The sequence below is a fragment of the Lepidochelys kempii genome, chromosome 9 (genome assembly GCF_965140265.1).
Source record: "Lepidochelys kempii isolate rLepKem1 chromosome 9, rLepKem1.hap2, whole genome shotgun sequence".
NCBI classification, from domain to species: domain Eukaryota; kingdom Metazoa; phylum Chordata; order Testudines; family Cheloniidae; genus Lepidochelys; species Lepidochelys kempii.
Window position 1 is genome coordinate 31,595,554 of NC_133264.1, and position 16,177 is coordinate 31,611,730.

General features: G+C 40.0%; 1 protein-coding gene across 1 annotated transcript in view; it reads left to right on the forward strand.

Annotated features, from left to right (window-relative positions):
- The window catches only part of SLC9A9 (solute carrier family 9 member A9), a 325,848-nt gene that overhangs the window by 145,812 nt on the left and 163,859 nt on the right, over positions 1–16,177 (forward strand). The window contains exon 9 of the mRNA XM_073359753.1: positions 5,628–5,716. Coding sequence (XP_073215854.1) covers positions 5,628–5,716 — 89 coding nt within the window. The remainder of the gene's footprint in view (positions 1–5,627; positions 5,717–16,177) is intronic.

Consider the following 16,177-nt stretch of genomic DNA (forward strand, 5'->3'; position numbering starts at 1 on the left):
GGATGTGAGAACCTGGATTTATGCAGGAAATAGCCCAGCTTGATTGTCATGCACATTGTGTAAAGAGTTGTCACTTTGGATGGGCTATCACCAGCAGGAGAGTGAATTTGTGTGGGGGGGTGGAGGGTGAGAAAACCTGGATTTGTGCTGGAAATCACTTTAGATAAGCTATTACCAGCAGGACAGTGGGGTGGGAATAGGTATTGTTTCATATTCTCTGTGTATATATAAAGCCTGCTGCAGTTTCCACGATATGCATCTGAGGAAGTGAGCTGTAGCTCACGAAAGCTTATGCTCTAATAAATTGGTTAGTCTCTAAGGTGCCACAAGTCCTCCTTTTCTTTTTGCGAATACAGACTAACACGGCTGTTACTCTGAAACCTGTCATTGTAAAGAGAGTGGTCACTTTGGATGGGCTATTACCAGCAGGAGAGTGAGTTTGTGTGTGGAGGGTGAGAAAACCTGGATTTATGCTGGAAATGGCCCAACTTGATTATCATACACATTGTAAGGAGAAAAGGAGTACTTGTGGCACCTTGTAAGGAGAGTGATCACTTTAGATAAGCTATTACCAGCAGGAGAGTGGGGTGGGAGGAGGTAATTGTTTCATGGTCTCTGTGTATATAATGTCTTCTGCAGTTTCCACAGTATGCATCCGATGAAGTGAGCTGTAGCTCACAAAAGCTTATGCTCAAATAAATTGGTTAGTCTCTAAGGTGCCGCAAGTACTCCTTTTCTTTTTGCGAATACAGACTAACACAGCTGTTACTCTGAAATCTTTCCACAATGTTTTTTTTTTTAGTTATATTTCAGAGTGGAGTTCATTCTACTGGTTAACAGATCATCAGGTGATTTAACAGCTTTCCAGCAGCACATTTCACTGCTCAATGAGAGATGCAAATTTAGGAGAAAGCATCTGATTTCTTAATCCCGAACTAGTGGAATCTATTTAAAATGAGGTTAAATCTATGCAGCCACCAGAAAGGAGCAATGCCGTGGACTACGCTTATGTTCACAGGTGCTGACTTCTATTATTCCCAGTGGGTGTTCCACCCCTGCTTTGCTCTGAGGCCACACCCCTACACTGTCCCTTCCCCTGACACCCCACCCTCACTTCACCTCTACCCGCCCTCACTCCACCCCCCTCCCTGAGGCTCTCCACCTGCCACTCATTGCTCTCTGCTCTCCCCTGAACATCTCCCACCAGCCACCAAACAGCTGATTGGTGACCCCGCCAAACAGCTGATCAGCAGCACTGCCAAAAAGCTGTGGCCGGTGGGTGCTCAGAACCCCTATTTTTTTTCTGTGGGTGCTAGAGCCCCGGCGCACCCATGGAGTCAGCAGCTATGCTTATGTTACATAAGAGCCTCTTGGCCTGAACAGTCACTTCCAGGGTTGTATTAAGAGCACACCTCTCATAGTGCTCTCCTCAGCCAAAATGCAGGGCTCTAGTTACAAGTTATACCTTTAGGAGTTGAGTCTGTCTAGCACCTTGCAAAATCAGGCCATTAGAGAGTGAGAATTACAGGGAAGTAATTTCCTTTTGCCTATTTGTGAAATGATCCATCAAGGACATTTAGTCTCTGTCTCCTTCAGTAAAGGAATTACTTATAAATTAATGCACACCATCGGTGATGCATTTTAGGATAGCAATTGCCTCTTCTGTGGCATGAGTCCCATTATCAGCATCACATATTGCCATCTTTTACCCTAAGATGAATTGCCACTATCAGTATAAACAATGGAGTAAAATTCATTGAGACTGATTCCTTATGCCTGGCATCAGCTAACAGGCTGTTACTATTCCTATGTGTTTCACAAATGGAGTAAAAAGCAACTAGACTGGTAGACTTTTTTAAATCTTATTACCCATTATCAAAGAGGTTGGCGTAGTTGGAGTTTAGCTATCTGCTGATTGACTTGGTTCATATAGCTATCATTTTTTTATTATCAGGTTTTTCATTTTTTTATATTACATTACATTTTCCAATAATTTAATTTCTTCAGAAAGATCATTGCTGTTGTATTGCACTGATGAACCAATTTTCCATTTCTTCCTAAATCTTTCACTTTAATCCATAGTTCTGCTTCAGTGATATGGGTGCTGAGGCTCTCAGTTAGTGTTCTTTTTCAGTTTTTTAAAAAAAAGGAGCGGAGGGAATGGAAAAGTAAATTAGTCACTACTATCCCCAAAAAAATAAAGCCACAGGTACAAGCAACTGTTAAGAAAGACTTTCTCACTCTCTCTGCTCTGATAGATCTAATCACATTCTCCTGTCCAGAATTCCAACATTGTTCATTCTCAGTAAAATCAAGAAGTGTGCATTTAATTTAGCAGGAAACTGAGACAGACATTTACATTTTTGGCTCCAGAATCTGATGTTTTAATGAGAAAAGAACTAGTGAATAGTTTTATCTTTGAGGCATGCTATGTAGGTGATAGCAGTCCAGAATCAAACTGAAAGATGTCAGAAGAAAATTGGACAATTCCGCTAAGTCTTTGAACAAAATATACAATTGCCTAATTTATATCCCATACACAGTGGAGAAAGCATTTTGCTGTCAGGCTGATTCCTTTCTTCAAAATCCAATTTTAATACTTGTCAAAGAATTTCCAGCCTCACTTAACTTGCCCTTCCACAATGGAAAGTTCCATGTTTGCCTCTTTAGGTAATTCTTGCCTTGTTTCCTGTGTAGTTGCATTAACATGCATATGGTCACCAGTCTCTTAAAAAGACACATTGCAATAACTTCCCCTCATGCTTTATGATATATCTTATGTTGTAACTGCCATGGCTGTGCACAGCAAGCCTTGTTTTAGCAACATATAAATTTCTTGCTGCAAGCACTCCATCTCCCCTGGAAATAAGGTTCATATGGTCTATGAAATTCCATTTTGAAGAATGATGGTGGTGGCTCTTAAAGGCTCAAACCAGAACCCACACTCTGTATCAGATACTCTGTGGTTGATACTGGTCTCTCTTATTCCAGTTTTTCACTGGAATAGTTGCACTGATTTAGTGAATGTACTCCTGGTGGGAGATCAGTGTCAGGCTCTTTATATACCACGGACCCAGTTTTCACATTGCCTCAGGAAACAGTAAATAGACACTTATCCCACCTCTAATTAACAATTGTATTTGGCAGTCACAAATCAATTTTTACAAGCATGGTTGAATTTAATAGTCAAATTAAAAAAAATTGGCAGAATGATGACTCATGCAGTGGAAACTGAACAGGAAATTCATATTTCCATTTTTATTGTTACCCAGGGACTAGTGATATTTAGAAATAGTCCTGCTTAGCCATATTTTTTTAAACTGGCTTTTCATGGTGTGAGCATGTATTTATCCATAACACTGTACAGGAGGACATTGTGATACTACTAATTAACCTAGAGAATTTATACATTCCCACGTCAGCTTTAGACTACAAAATACAGGGCACCCTGCAAACCCTAGAAGAGGAATTGAAGCCATTTGGGAGAATGAGTCCTTAACATAAACTTGAAGTGCCCAGCACGGCTCTCTAATGACGCTTGCGCTATAGATCTAGCTGAGGGGATGAGCCCAGTGCTGAATTAAAAGAAATATTACAAAAGCAAAGAAAGGGCAGTTAAAGCTCAGTGAAATTTTCCTGGTTTGCAGAAGCTTGTATTACTGCAATAGAAATACAGTCAGGTGAATAGAAGTCAGAAGCCAAGAGAATTTCTGCATTGCTGCATGGGAAAATTGGTTTTTCATTTTCTCTTTGGTGGCAGTTGTTCTTTGTGCCATTGTTCATATTTTTTTTCCTACTTCCTTCTTCTTTCTTCCATCAAGGGCACATTGATGCCATTCCTCAGGTCTTCCCGGAAATGAAAAGAAAAAGAGACTTAAAGTACTGAAAACTGGTTTCAGCTGGACAATACTTTTACATCTAGCAGTCTAAAGAGAGTCAGAAAACTGAGGAAGGGCTAGTAAAAGAATCATGTTACTTTATTTAGTCTTTAGTCTTTTTATTTTTTTCCTTCAAATGATGTTTGTCATTTTTTAAATATTTCTTCTTACTTTGTCCTTCCTTTTTTTGCATCCTCATTTTGGTCCTAGGAAATGTTTCCCACTCTTTCTCAGCCATTGATACCCCCAATTTCAAACATCTGAGAGGCTTTGATTAGCATTCAATATCGCAAATGTTAATCTGAGGCTTCTACAAACTAGCCAGTCCCATCCCCAGGATCATCCCTCATCCTCCCTTTTTAGCCAAGTTTAGCAAGCAGGGCAATCCTATTGCTTGCAGTTTGTTCAGAATGCACCGCTCATTTGCTCACTGGCTTGAGTAACTGTGATCATATTAAGCCTGCCCTGCATTTTTTACTATTTATGAAACAGTGGATTATTTTACATCGGCACTGCTATTTTTTAAAGCCCCTTACAATAAAGGGGCTGGCTACATTTGAAACCTCCTCACTAAGCCTCTCCAGATTAATATTTACACAGATGCACCACCTGCTTTTTGGGGATTCACCGTTCTCTCTTAGGCCAAGTGTGTGAGCTCCTATGCCCATGTGATTTCTCACTGAAGTCAATGGGACTCCCTGAGAGTCCACCCACCAAGATCACTTTACATGAGTGGGGCCTACATCCACTAGGCAGTCGTGTTTTCACCGGGGAGGATCCCAGGATCATTCCCCCTCAGTTAGTTGCAGCACATGTTTAAGAGAGAGTTTTCTTTTTTCCAGAGATGCTTTTGTACAGTCACCATTGGCCACTTATTTATCCCCAGTTTTCCTTTTTTCCCCTGTGTGGTCCCTTTGATTGATGTTTGTCTAACTTTAAGAGGCTACGTTATCAGTGAATTTTTCAATGTCTTCAATTGTTATACTGTGTTTACTTTATGATCAACAGCTCTAAGCACCTTAGTATGGGGCTTGGAAGGAAGAGAAGCTTTAAAAATAATTAGTGTTACCGTATATGAGTACATTTATATTCGTGATAAGACTGTTGCTCCTTCTCTCTCCTCATGACCTCCCACAGGCTGGGGAAACATAATTATTGCCACTCAGTTACAGTCACTGACCCAGTCATTCTGGGCAACAGCTTTTTCCCACCAAAGTGGTATTTTTAAGATGGGTTTTGCTGTTTGCCTTGTAATAAGCAGTGTGCAATGTGCAAGGCAAACAGACATGCAGAGGGCAAAATGGCCTTCATACTGCACTCCTTCAGCACCCACTGCTCAAAAATGCATTTGGGGGAGAAAAATTAACATTTTTCCTGCCTCTTTGGCCTATGTCACAGTTTCATTATTTCTATATTTTTATTATCTTATAATTGAGTAACAAACTTAGATAACTGTCAGTCTGACTGTGATCAGAGGTTGTTATACAGTTATCACTCTATATTAAACGGTCCAAGCAGATGGCAATGAAGTGTCTGGGATGTAGAGAGGGGAGGATTTGCTAAGATTTCTATCAAAGCAAAATTCTAGTTTGTTTGAAGAACATTATTGTAAAACATATCTTAGCATTTCTCTATTACAAAAAGCTTTTAACACAATCTAATTAGTTTTTGAGCAGGCTAATCCTGCCCTTTGACTACTGCAAGGTAGAAAATAGAAGTAGCTGATTCTGGCCTTTCTTTGCATTTCAGGAATTGTTGCAGTCCTTTTTTGTGGCGTCACACAGGCCCATTATACCTACAACAATCTGTCACCAGATTCCAAAATGAGAACTAAACAGGTAGAGTACAAAAATAACTGACTTTGTCTCTTCTGGTGCTGTAATGAATATATAGAGTTACTGCCAGCATACCTGGAAGGGTTTTCATTAATGCAAAGGAAAAGGCTTATGTCTTCATTACAGGAGAAGGATATTTGTAGAGATTTTGCCAGGAAAACATTAACAATCCTCTTGCTAGGCAAAAAAGTAATAATCTAGTCTTTGAGAGACCAGAAATATAAGATATCCATCTAGAAGATGAAAGATGTAGAGCTAGTAATAATTTACAGTAGCTTCCATCTAAAACTGTTGCAAAGCGTAGTAGGAAATCCAAAAGCTCTAGTGAGTAAAGCTATAACAGTTTTACAGACGGGGTTCATGTGGATTTTTTTTTTTTTGCAAAGGAGTTTTTGGGCCAGCCCTCAGTCTCCAGCATTGGCAGACTTCTTTCCCCTCATGAAATCTGTGGCCTAGTAAAGAACATCCCGGTGACTGCAAGGTTCCTTTTCAGTGAACAATTTGGGAGGCAAGAAAAGTCAGTTTTCTGTTTGTTTCTAGTAAAATGTTTGAGTCTTTCAATTGTATGTATTTTTGAGAACTTGGAGCTGCTTTCAGGAGTTGAGCCTTTGGGTCACGATTCACAAACACTCTGCAACACATCTGTCAAGGTTCCTCCCCCACTCTGAACGCTAGAGTACAGATGTGGGGACCTGTATGAAAACCTCCTAAGCTTATCTTTACCAGCTTAGGTCAAAAAGTTCCCCAAGGTACAAAGTATTCCACCCTTTGTCCTTGGATTGGCCGCTACCACCACCAAACAAATACTGGTTACTGGGGAAGAGCTGTTTGGAAACGTCTTTCCCCCCCAAATACTTCCCAAAACCTTGCACCCCACTTCCTAGACAAGGTTTGGTAAAAAGCCTCACCAATTTGCATAGGTGACTACAGACCCAAACCCTTGGATCTGAGAACAATGAAAAAGCGTTCAGTTTTCTTACAAGAAGACTTTTAATAGAAATAGGAGTAAATAGAAGTAAAGAAATCCCCTCTGTAAAATCAGGATAGTAGATACCTTACAGGGTAATTAGATTCAAAACATAGAGAATCCCTCTAGGCAAAAACTTAAGTTACAAAAAAGATACACAGACAGAAATAGTTATTCTATTCAGCACAATTCTTTTCTCAGCCATTTAAAGAAATCATAATCTAACACGTACCTAGCTAGATTACTTACTAAAAGTTCTAAGACTCCATTCCTGGTCTATCCCCGGCAAAGGCAGCATAAAGACAGACCCTTTTTTTCTCTCCCTCCTCCCAGCTTTTGAAAGTATCTTGTCTCCTCATTGGTCATTTTGGTCAGGTGCCAGCGAGGTTACGTTTAGCTTCTTAACCCTTTACAGGTGAGAGGAGTTTTCCTCTGGCCAGGAGGGATTTTAAAGGGGTTTACCTGTCCCTTTATATTTATGACAACATCAAAGAACAAATGTTAAACTGCCAAGTCCAGGACAGCTGTCACACACCTCAGTGAGGCCCAGCAAATCCCAGTACCCTTCAACCTTCTGTTCCTTCTCTCTGACAGTTTGACAGCAAGGAGCTTACACATCTGCTAGGACTCACTTCTGTACCATTTTGTTCTGGGGAAGTGAATAGTATTTTATAATGTGGATCTTTTGTATCCATTTTTGTCCATGAAAACTTATTACATTTTTTTTAAATAAATGGCTTAGAAAGAAGCCCATTCCCCTCAAGGTACTCTTCTTGTTTGCTTGCTTGACTGCTTTTCTGGAACAGTCTCCCTCATTTCAGCTTCCAGAGAACTCGCCAGACAACTACCTCTCTTCTTTCCAATCCCTCCTCAAATCACCCTTCTCTGCAAAGCCTTTAGAAGACAACCACTGCTAGACCCCTTCACCAGCTCCAACTCATACAGACAGATCGCTGACTATTTGTGTCTGTTCTATTTTGTCTTTGAACTATTTTGTAAACTAATTGGGGCAGGTACTCTGTTTTGTTTGTAAATCAGCAAGTACATTGCCATTTGATAAGTATTAATATGAGGTGATTGTTTTTTCTTGAGCTGCATTTTAAATTGTTTGTAAGAAAGTCAGTGGCTGAAGGGAAACCTCTCAACAAGCTCCAAGAGCTGAGCCAAGTATGAGGTTAGAAGATGACCTTCATGAATGGCTACAATGATGAATGTTTTAGGGCTTGTCTTCACTGCCGCATTAGCTTGAGCTATATACACTTGAGCTAACTCCCTCTCAAGCTATCCTAGCTCGACTGAGAGCAGTCACCCTGAAAAGTAATACTCGAGCTGCACGGAGTGTTTGTATTTAGCAGCACAGCATGATTTTACAGCAGCACAGAGTAGCTGCATCTCTACCCCATGACGAGCTCAAGCATCAGCAACACTCGAGCTTTATCCCATATCCTCTCACTGACCAGTTAGCTTGAGTTTAAAGCGCCTCTTAACTCAAGCAAAAGATTTGTGTGTGAGCACAGGAGCGGGGTTAGGGGGAACACTTGAATTATACTTTGAGCTAATATTGTAGTAAAGACAAGCCCTATTTGTGGCTGAAGGCTAGATACATGAGCTGTGACTGCAAGTTGCAATGAATTATGTGACCTCAGATGGACAACTCTCAAGTGGATCAACTCAGCTCCTTCTTAACCACCTCTGAAACTGCCTATAAGTCTAATTCACATCCAACTACAAAAGGCCTTTTGAATACTTCAGTGCAGAGTGAAGTAATTGGCCCATTGGGAGTCAGGATCACTCTTCAAAATTCTGTACCTTGAAACAAATCTCTTCCATGCCAAAGACGGTGTGCTCTGTTGCATCTGCTTGTCAAAACCAAGGGGACGTATCAAAGCCTTAAGGGTGTTTCAGCTGTGGCAGCCTTGGGCCTATGCTGCCTATAGCTCTCATGTCCAAACACCCCAAATAACTGACAGCTCTAAAAATAAATCTACCAACAAACAACCCACTCTCCCGGCATCCTGCAGTACTCCTTCCCCATCTATCAGCAGTTTGGCATCAGCACTGCACAATAACAAGGTATTTCCTCCAGCTCCCAGGTCTGCTGCTGTGCTTGTTGCACTCCTGATGTGCTGGGGAGACTCTGTACCCCCAGTAGCCTTCCTAATAACTTGTCAGCTGGGAAATATCATAGAGATGCAAAAATTGGGGGCAGGAATGGGACTGGATGAGGTTCTGCTCTTCTTACTATACATAAGGCTCTGGGGAACCTAGGGCTAACCCTGCTTGATAGCTTTGATGCAGTTCTCTTCTGGCCCAAGTGTTGATTCTGAAGTTGTAGCAGGATTTGTAGCACCTATCAGGATGAAGGCAAAGCACCTAATTGCCCTGGACTCCACTTCAGATTTCTCAAGACTTCCTGCTACTCCACCTTCATGCAAATCTGTTGTCAAAAATCAAATGCTATTCAGGTCAGTGGTACTGGCATATATGATGAGACGCTTCCAGACTATTCTCCAGCAAACTGTATTAGCAGTTTTGGCAATCCCTGCACAGCTAAGTGGAGACACAGAGGCGTCTCTCAGTGTGGTGTTCTGTCAATCAGAGCTTGACTGGTTGCATTGGAAGAGTTTTCTGCATCTTTCACCTTGATGTACAAACTGTAGCTTCAGTGTCTATGCCTGTGACTTCAGTGCTAAGAGGTCTTTTTTCTTATTGGGAGAAGTTGGAGGCGTCTCCACACACTGTTTGCCTCTGGAGAGTCATTAAGAACTCTCCTCCAAAGGATCTAAGTTTTAGCTCAAATCTCTGCTTTCCATTAAAGTGTTCTAAGAATAATATGATGGATAGTGATGTGGGTTTCTGATACCACTCTATCAGCCAGGTACATGGATAGCTAAATATCCGTTTGACCACTGGAAATATGTCCACAACTTCTCTGCCCCGTTTCCCTCGGGGTGGTAGAATTCAGGCATCTGAAATGTTGACGATACGTACAACAAGTATGATCAGAGATGGGGGGAGGGGAGAATATTTTGTCCCCTTGACCCTGTTATCCTCTCCTATATTTTTTTAATTCCCTCTTCTTTTCTTGTTTCCAACAATAAAAACAAATAATTTCCTAAGTTATTTTGTGCCCTCATATTCCTGCCATCAGCACTTTGAGCAATGTCCTTGAACCTTTAATAATACTGTGGGTTGAGCTTCTTGCATTGCTCAACATCACACCCTGTTCAGATGCTACAGATCTTCTGCCTGCCACTGTGGTGTTAGAGCAGGATGGGATGTGGTCCCAATAGCATCAACAGCAATCTGATGGTGCAAGGTGCCTCTAAACAGGTTAAAATATATTATAATGGAGCCTAGTTTGCAGAGTTTTTTTCCTGCTTTCTACTTGCATCCAGTTCTCAAAATGTAAAATTTTGAGCTAGTATCTGCCGGTGTCTGGTCTCTGAAGAGTTGCCTTAAGGCTTATTCAATCATAGCATGTCACTGTAGCTAGCTTTGGATTTCTTCTACTTCAAAAGGTCTGTGCAGTGCAACCATATGGAATTTTTAATACTGTTACTCAACGTTATTGTCTGTATGTTGCATTAAGCAGTGAATCAAAATATGGATTATTGATGTTACTGTGGCTAATGCTAGCTACAACCGGTCTTCCTTACACAGCCATGGTTCCACATGATATCTCTGTTTAGGTGGGGAAAAGACTGTAATTTGTCACTTTAATAGAAGTTTGAATCACTTCACTCATGGTTTTTAATCCTGAAGTCCTTACTTAGTTTTGACACAGTCATTATTCTGGCTTAATTCTGGGGGTCTGCAGACTATGTGTAAGGGTTCCGTGAAAGATTGTTGTTGCCACAGAACAGTGGTTTTTAACCTGTGGTCTGCGGACTCCTATAGGTCTGTAGTCTAAGTCCAAGATTTCCAAAGGGGTCCACACCTCCATTTGAAAATAGTAGGGGTCCGCAAATGAAAAAAGGTTGAAAACCACTGTTCTCGATGAAGCCAAATGGAGCTTTGCCAGAATAAGGACAGAGTAAAAACTGAGAAAGGACTAAAGGATTTGGCCCAGAATTGATTACTGTGGTTTAGGGGATGAATTTTAGTTTTGTTAGCAGTTGGAGATATTTGCTGTATCCTCAACCTGTACTGTAGATGCCTATTTAGATTGAGGATATTTGCTGTGTTATCCTCAACCTATACTGTCGATGCCTATTTTTTTACAAAAAAAAAAAAATTAAGGGACTGTGAAGAGTCTAAAGGGATCTGAATATCTTATGCAAAATATAGACATCCCTGGGGCTTCTCATTTTCTAGTAGTGAGAATTTAGCCAACACTTGTCATTTAGAAAAAAGGAAATTATCTAGTATAATATATTCCAACATGGGCACCCCATTACCTGAAAATGTGAGGGTAGAACAATAATTAGAGAAAGGTCATTCAAATTCACAGAGGATTTCAAAATTTGGTTTCATTCAGACTTGGTGGTGGGCTGCTCTGGAGCTGCAGACCCCAAAAAGCCCTGTGATTGCCAAGGAGCTGGGTGGGTGAGCTGGCAGAAAACCAGGCAGGTTTCAGTCAGAACCCAGCCTGGTTCCATCAGAACTGAGTCAAAATCAAACAGTCTTCTCAAAAGGTTTTATTAGAATTTTTCTGTAACAATAATTGTTTGAGCATTGGAGAGGATGACTGAGGATGGGTTAAGAGTGAAATATATAGGCCCCAATCTTCACTGGGATCTGTTATTCAATGGGATAAAGTGAAGACACTGAGGCCTGTGCTAGCAGATCGCAGTACAGGATTAAGGCCGTATACTGTAGTTTGGCTAAGAGATGACTAAAAAGGGTTATCGTAATTTTTTATGATTATGTGAAGAATAGAAACTTGAGTTGGCTGAAAACTTTCCATTAAAATATTTATTTTGATGGCAGTTGCTTGTTGATAAAAACAGGTTTCAGGTCTTTCAATTCCAGTGAAAACAAAACAAAAAAACTTTTCATCTAAATTTTTCACAATGGGGGAAAAGACCATTTCCTGACCAGTTCTCATAGAAATGCTACAAACTGACAGGGAATTGTTCAGGGTGACACAACTTAGGTTAGGAGTCATAAGTTGAAATTCAGAAACAGGTAATTTAGTATAAATATCAAGAAAATCTTTTGGACAGTATGATGTATTAAAATAGTCCAAAGAAAGTAATGGAAGGTTCATCCCTTAGGACAGTTTAAATCTAGAATGGACAAATTGCGGGGCAACATATTATAGGGAATATAGTGTGAGAGGAACTGGAATATCTAAGAGGTCTTTTCCATCTCCAATTTATACCATTCTATGATAAATTGTTTTTGAAAAGTTTGAGGGTATAGGCTAAACTAGTCAGAAGATAGAAGGGTTTGTTTTCCCATGGGAAAACTGACAAAAATTAAATTTGTAAGATGAAATGTGGAAGATGTAAAACAGCTGGAAAGTCCAACTCACAGAGGAAAATGGGAATATAAGCATCCAGGACTACAACTCCCATGAGGCATCATTTTGAAAATACTACTTTCTCCCTTTTTGGTGAGGGGAGGGGATGCGGCATAGGAATCCCTTGCCTTAGTGTATCATGGAAGATGTAGTCCAGCCAGAGAGAGTGGGCCATAGAGAAGAATGGAAGTTTAAGGCAACCAAGATTACAACACCCATGGTTACAATGTGGCACCATTTTGAATTGAAATGTATTGGGGGTTTTGGTATTTAAGCTAAATCAAAATGTTCTGCAGAGAACAGACACTTTAGGCAAAATAAATTATTTAGTTAAAACCCCAGTTTTCCATCAAATACTTCTGATGGAAAATTTTCGACCAGACCCCTTACCCCCCCAAAAAAATTTTCTCTCAGACTCTCATGGACAATAAACCACACAATGTTGATTGAACCCCGTCCTAACTATGCAATTTCCACTATTACATGCACAAATAATATAATGTGAATGCAATTGCACCTCACTGGACATTCAGATGCATGTTTCCCTAATATGCAGTCATGGAAATTGCATCTGTAAATCTGCCATGGAATTGCTTGAACAGATTGTGTGCACTATTGCACACATAACTTTAAAACAAAGTACACAGTGTTTAAGTTTTAATTAACTCTGAATTGGTGTGTTATATAAATTACTAACATTTAATTGAAATACATAGTTTTTGTTTGCAGTAGATCTTTTACTCCCTCCCATGTCAAAAATAAAAAATAAAATAAATTAATTAAACTAGACTACACTTACTGGGGGATCAACGAGCAGTGATCGATGCATCGGCAGTCGATTTAGCGGATCTAGTGAAGACCTGCTAAATCGACTGCAGATCGCTCTCCCATCGACTCCTGTACTCCACCTGAATGAGAAGTGCAAGGGCGTCTCCTGCCTAACGTGGACCCCCTGATAAGTAGATCTAAGTATGTTGACTTCAGCTATGTTATTCATGTAGCTGAAGTTGCATAACTGAGATCAATCTCCCCCCATAGTGTAGACCAGGCCTAAACCTTGCTCACCCCTGAACACACATACACACACACAAACTTCTTTGTTACTTTCCCCCATGTCTCTTTTGTTTTTCCTTTCCACCCTAAGCTCTTTATCCTTAGTTTCTCTTATGATGTGGTTCAAAAATTGTTTTCCAATTCCTTCAAATTCTTCTAATTTATTTTCTAATCCTAAAATTACCCTTTCATATGCAGCTGTTACTGCTGTATCTGCCCTCCCTCTCTTTTTCTCACACAGAGCCTTTCACTGCAGTGAAACCTACTAAGCAATGCACATGTATGATTAAGAGAATTCCATGATTTTAAATCATTTACTATGAAATATTATTGCTGAGTCTGGTCCTAAAAAAAAAGTCTATCTGCCCTTCTACACTCCCCCCCCCCCTAGTTTAAGCCAATCTTAATACTCATTACTGATCAAAACCAAGAGCTCTCTAGTTCACTTAATTCATAGAGTTATTCTTAGGCAATCTTGCTCCTTTGTTACAATATGACAGATTATTCACTATTCTTACATTTCTGATATTGGACTGTCAAGCTGCAGTACCCAGTGAAAAAGCAGTAAATTAAGGATGAAGTGGCAGCCTTAAATCTAAATTATTTCATTTTTATTGATTTTAAATCACTGTTAAAATTATGGTAGCAGATTTTTTTTAAAAAAAGTCTGCTCTCCGTTCTGGTTTGCACGATATACATTATTATTGGCTGTGAAAAGTCCCATGACTTTGCAGTAAAGTGTAGTACGCAACATAACAATGGAGGTATCTCTCACCATGATGTCATGCTGTGCTACAGACAGAACAATCATCACTTACCCTGACTAACAGGACACACAAGACAAATGGCCAGGGTAATTTTCCTCAGATATTGATACACAGGCAAAACACATCTCAGTTTCTTGGGTGAGAATTTCTCTATTAAAAGTTTGTACCTTCTAGATGTTAGTTACACTGTGTCCTTTATTCTCAGTTTCCTGCATCTACTCTCCATTCAGCTTTTATTAAAGGACCTATGTCATGTTTCAGTCATCTGTAGAAATGTGTACCAACATAGCTCTTGTCTTCGGAAACCAAGACTGTTACTTTAAATACTGTCTTAAGAAAAATAAGATCCCGAAAGTGTTGGTTAACATGGCTCAGGTTTGTTGTTTAATCCAATTATTTAAATACTCCTTTGAAAAATACATAATTTCACAATTTACTAATGGATTTGATTTATTTTTTTAATGTGAAGAATGTTTTCGGGTGGGATTTTTCAGAAGTGTTCTTCACTGTCTTAACTCTGGTTGCATTGATTTCAGTGGCAAAATTACCACTGACTTCAGCAGGAGCAGAGTTAGGCCAACGCTCAGTGCTTTTGCATATCCTACCTTTAGAGCTCAGTTTCTCTATTGCACCTACAATAGCAGTGTGGGGAGAGCTGGCAGCGACCTGGTCATGGATCTCTGATTGTATTCTGCCTGGTCCTGGAGTACAGTTTCCCCCTGTACCTTTAACTTACACTGCTGGTGGAAGAGGTACTGCCAACAGATAGTCAAGCATGGTGGAACCTCACCCATACCCCAAAATTCTGTTGTCATGTGAACTAGATTCTGCTCTTCGCTTGTGGTTGTTTTCTTTCATTTTTTGGGTCTGTAGCTAAGCATGATGATGTTAAGCAGGGAGGAGATGAGTCAGACTGTTGTGCTGAAAATGGTTTGAAGAGAGAGCAACAGATCACCTCAGGAGGGGGATACATGGGAAGGAAATGACTTGGATTAACATTTATGTTCTCAAAGGAACCCAGGCCAGCTCAGTTTCTTAGTGGGTTGGCATTGGCAGTCAGCTGATGTCATTTTCTATCTAACAGCCCTATATACTCCAGCTGTTAGCTGTCCCCCTATACTTCACAGAAAAGAGATTGTAGGCCAGGAGCTCATGCAATGCACATCTACAGAGTAGAGGACAAAGAAGCAGAGAATTTTGCTTTCTGACAGAATCAGGCACCATCAAGGACTAAGTGTTGGTAAGGAACCCTAAAATACATCTGCAACAGGGGAGAAGGTGTAAGGAAGTTACTGAAAAGGACAGAGAAGAAAACATAATTCAGTTTATAGGCCTGTATTCATTCCATTACTCTAATCTTTGTTTCTGCAGTCAGTTATGAAATAGTTAGATGTAGCAAGATTGTAAAGAGAGCCCTCTGAAGCTAGGTGTAATCCCCTTGCTCAAATGCATTACTAGTTAAACAGTTAACCATATATTTACACTGAACCTGCTAGCAAACCCCATTGGGAATGCCTACCACTTAGACAAAATCTTTTGTCCTGAATGTTAAACTACTGTATGTAAAAGATGTCATGTAAGCTCTGAAGCCGCACTTCATCTCTGAGATCTTACAGAAGCTAGACTTCAGAGTAAAGATAAAGAGCCGATCGCTGCAAAGACCCATGTGTGTAAATAACTTTATTCAGGTGAGTACTCTAAATGTGGTCAATGGGATTGCTTATATGAGTGAAGTGACGCTACAGGTTCATGCCAAAGGGAACCCACATGCCCATGGATCAAGAAAATGATTTTAATCTATGATCTGTAGACATGATTCTGTCTTGAGAATTTCAAATGTGCCATTGTCTTAACAAAGAGATAACCAGAGTATGGTGAATTTTTAAGCAAGATACCCTTAACTCATGTGCAATATAGCTCCAAATTGTAAAGATTTTAAGTTAAGTGAGAATCGGACTCAAGCCAGATAGTTTCTGTGTCATTGGTTTAGATTGCGGATGGTGCTGAGTTTCCTCCCTCCTTCCACAGTGACAGTTTGGTATGAAATATGTGACTCAGGATGCTTATAATCAGATTTATTTTAATTTAAAAAAATTCATTAAAATTCATTTAAAGATATAAAGCACCATGGGAAACTTACATATTTTTGTCTGCAAAAAAATGCTATCCAAACCACTATAATCCCTTGATGGATTTGAGACACGCAGCAA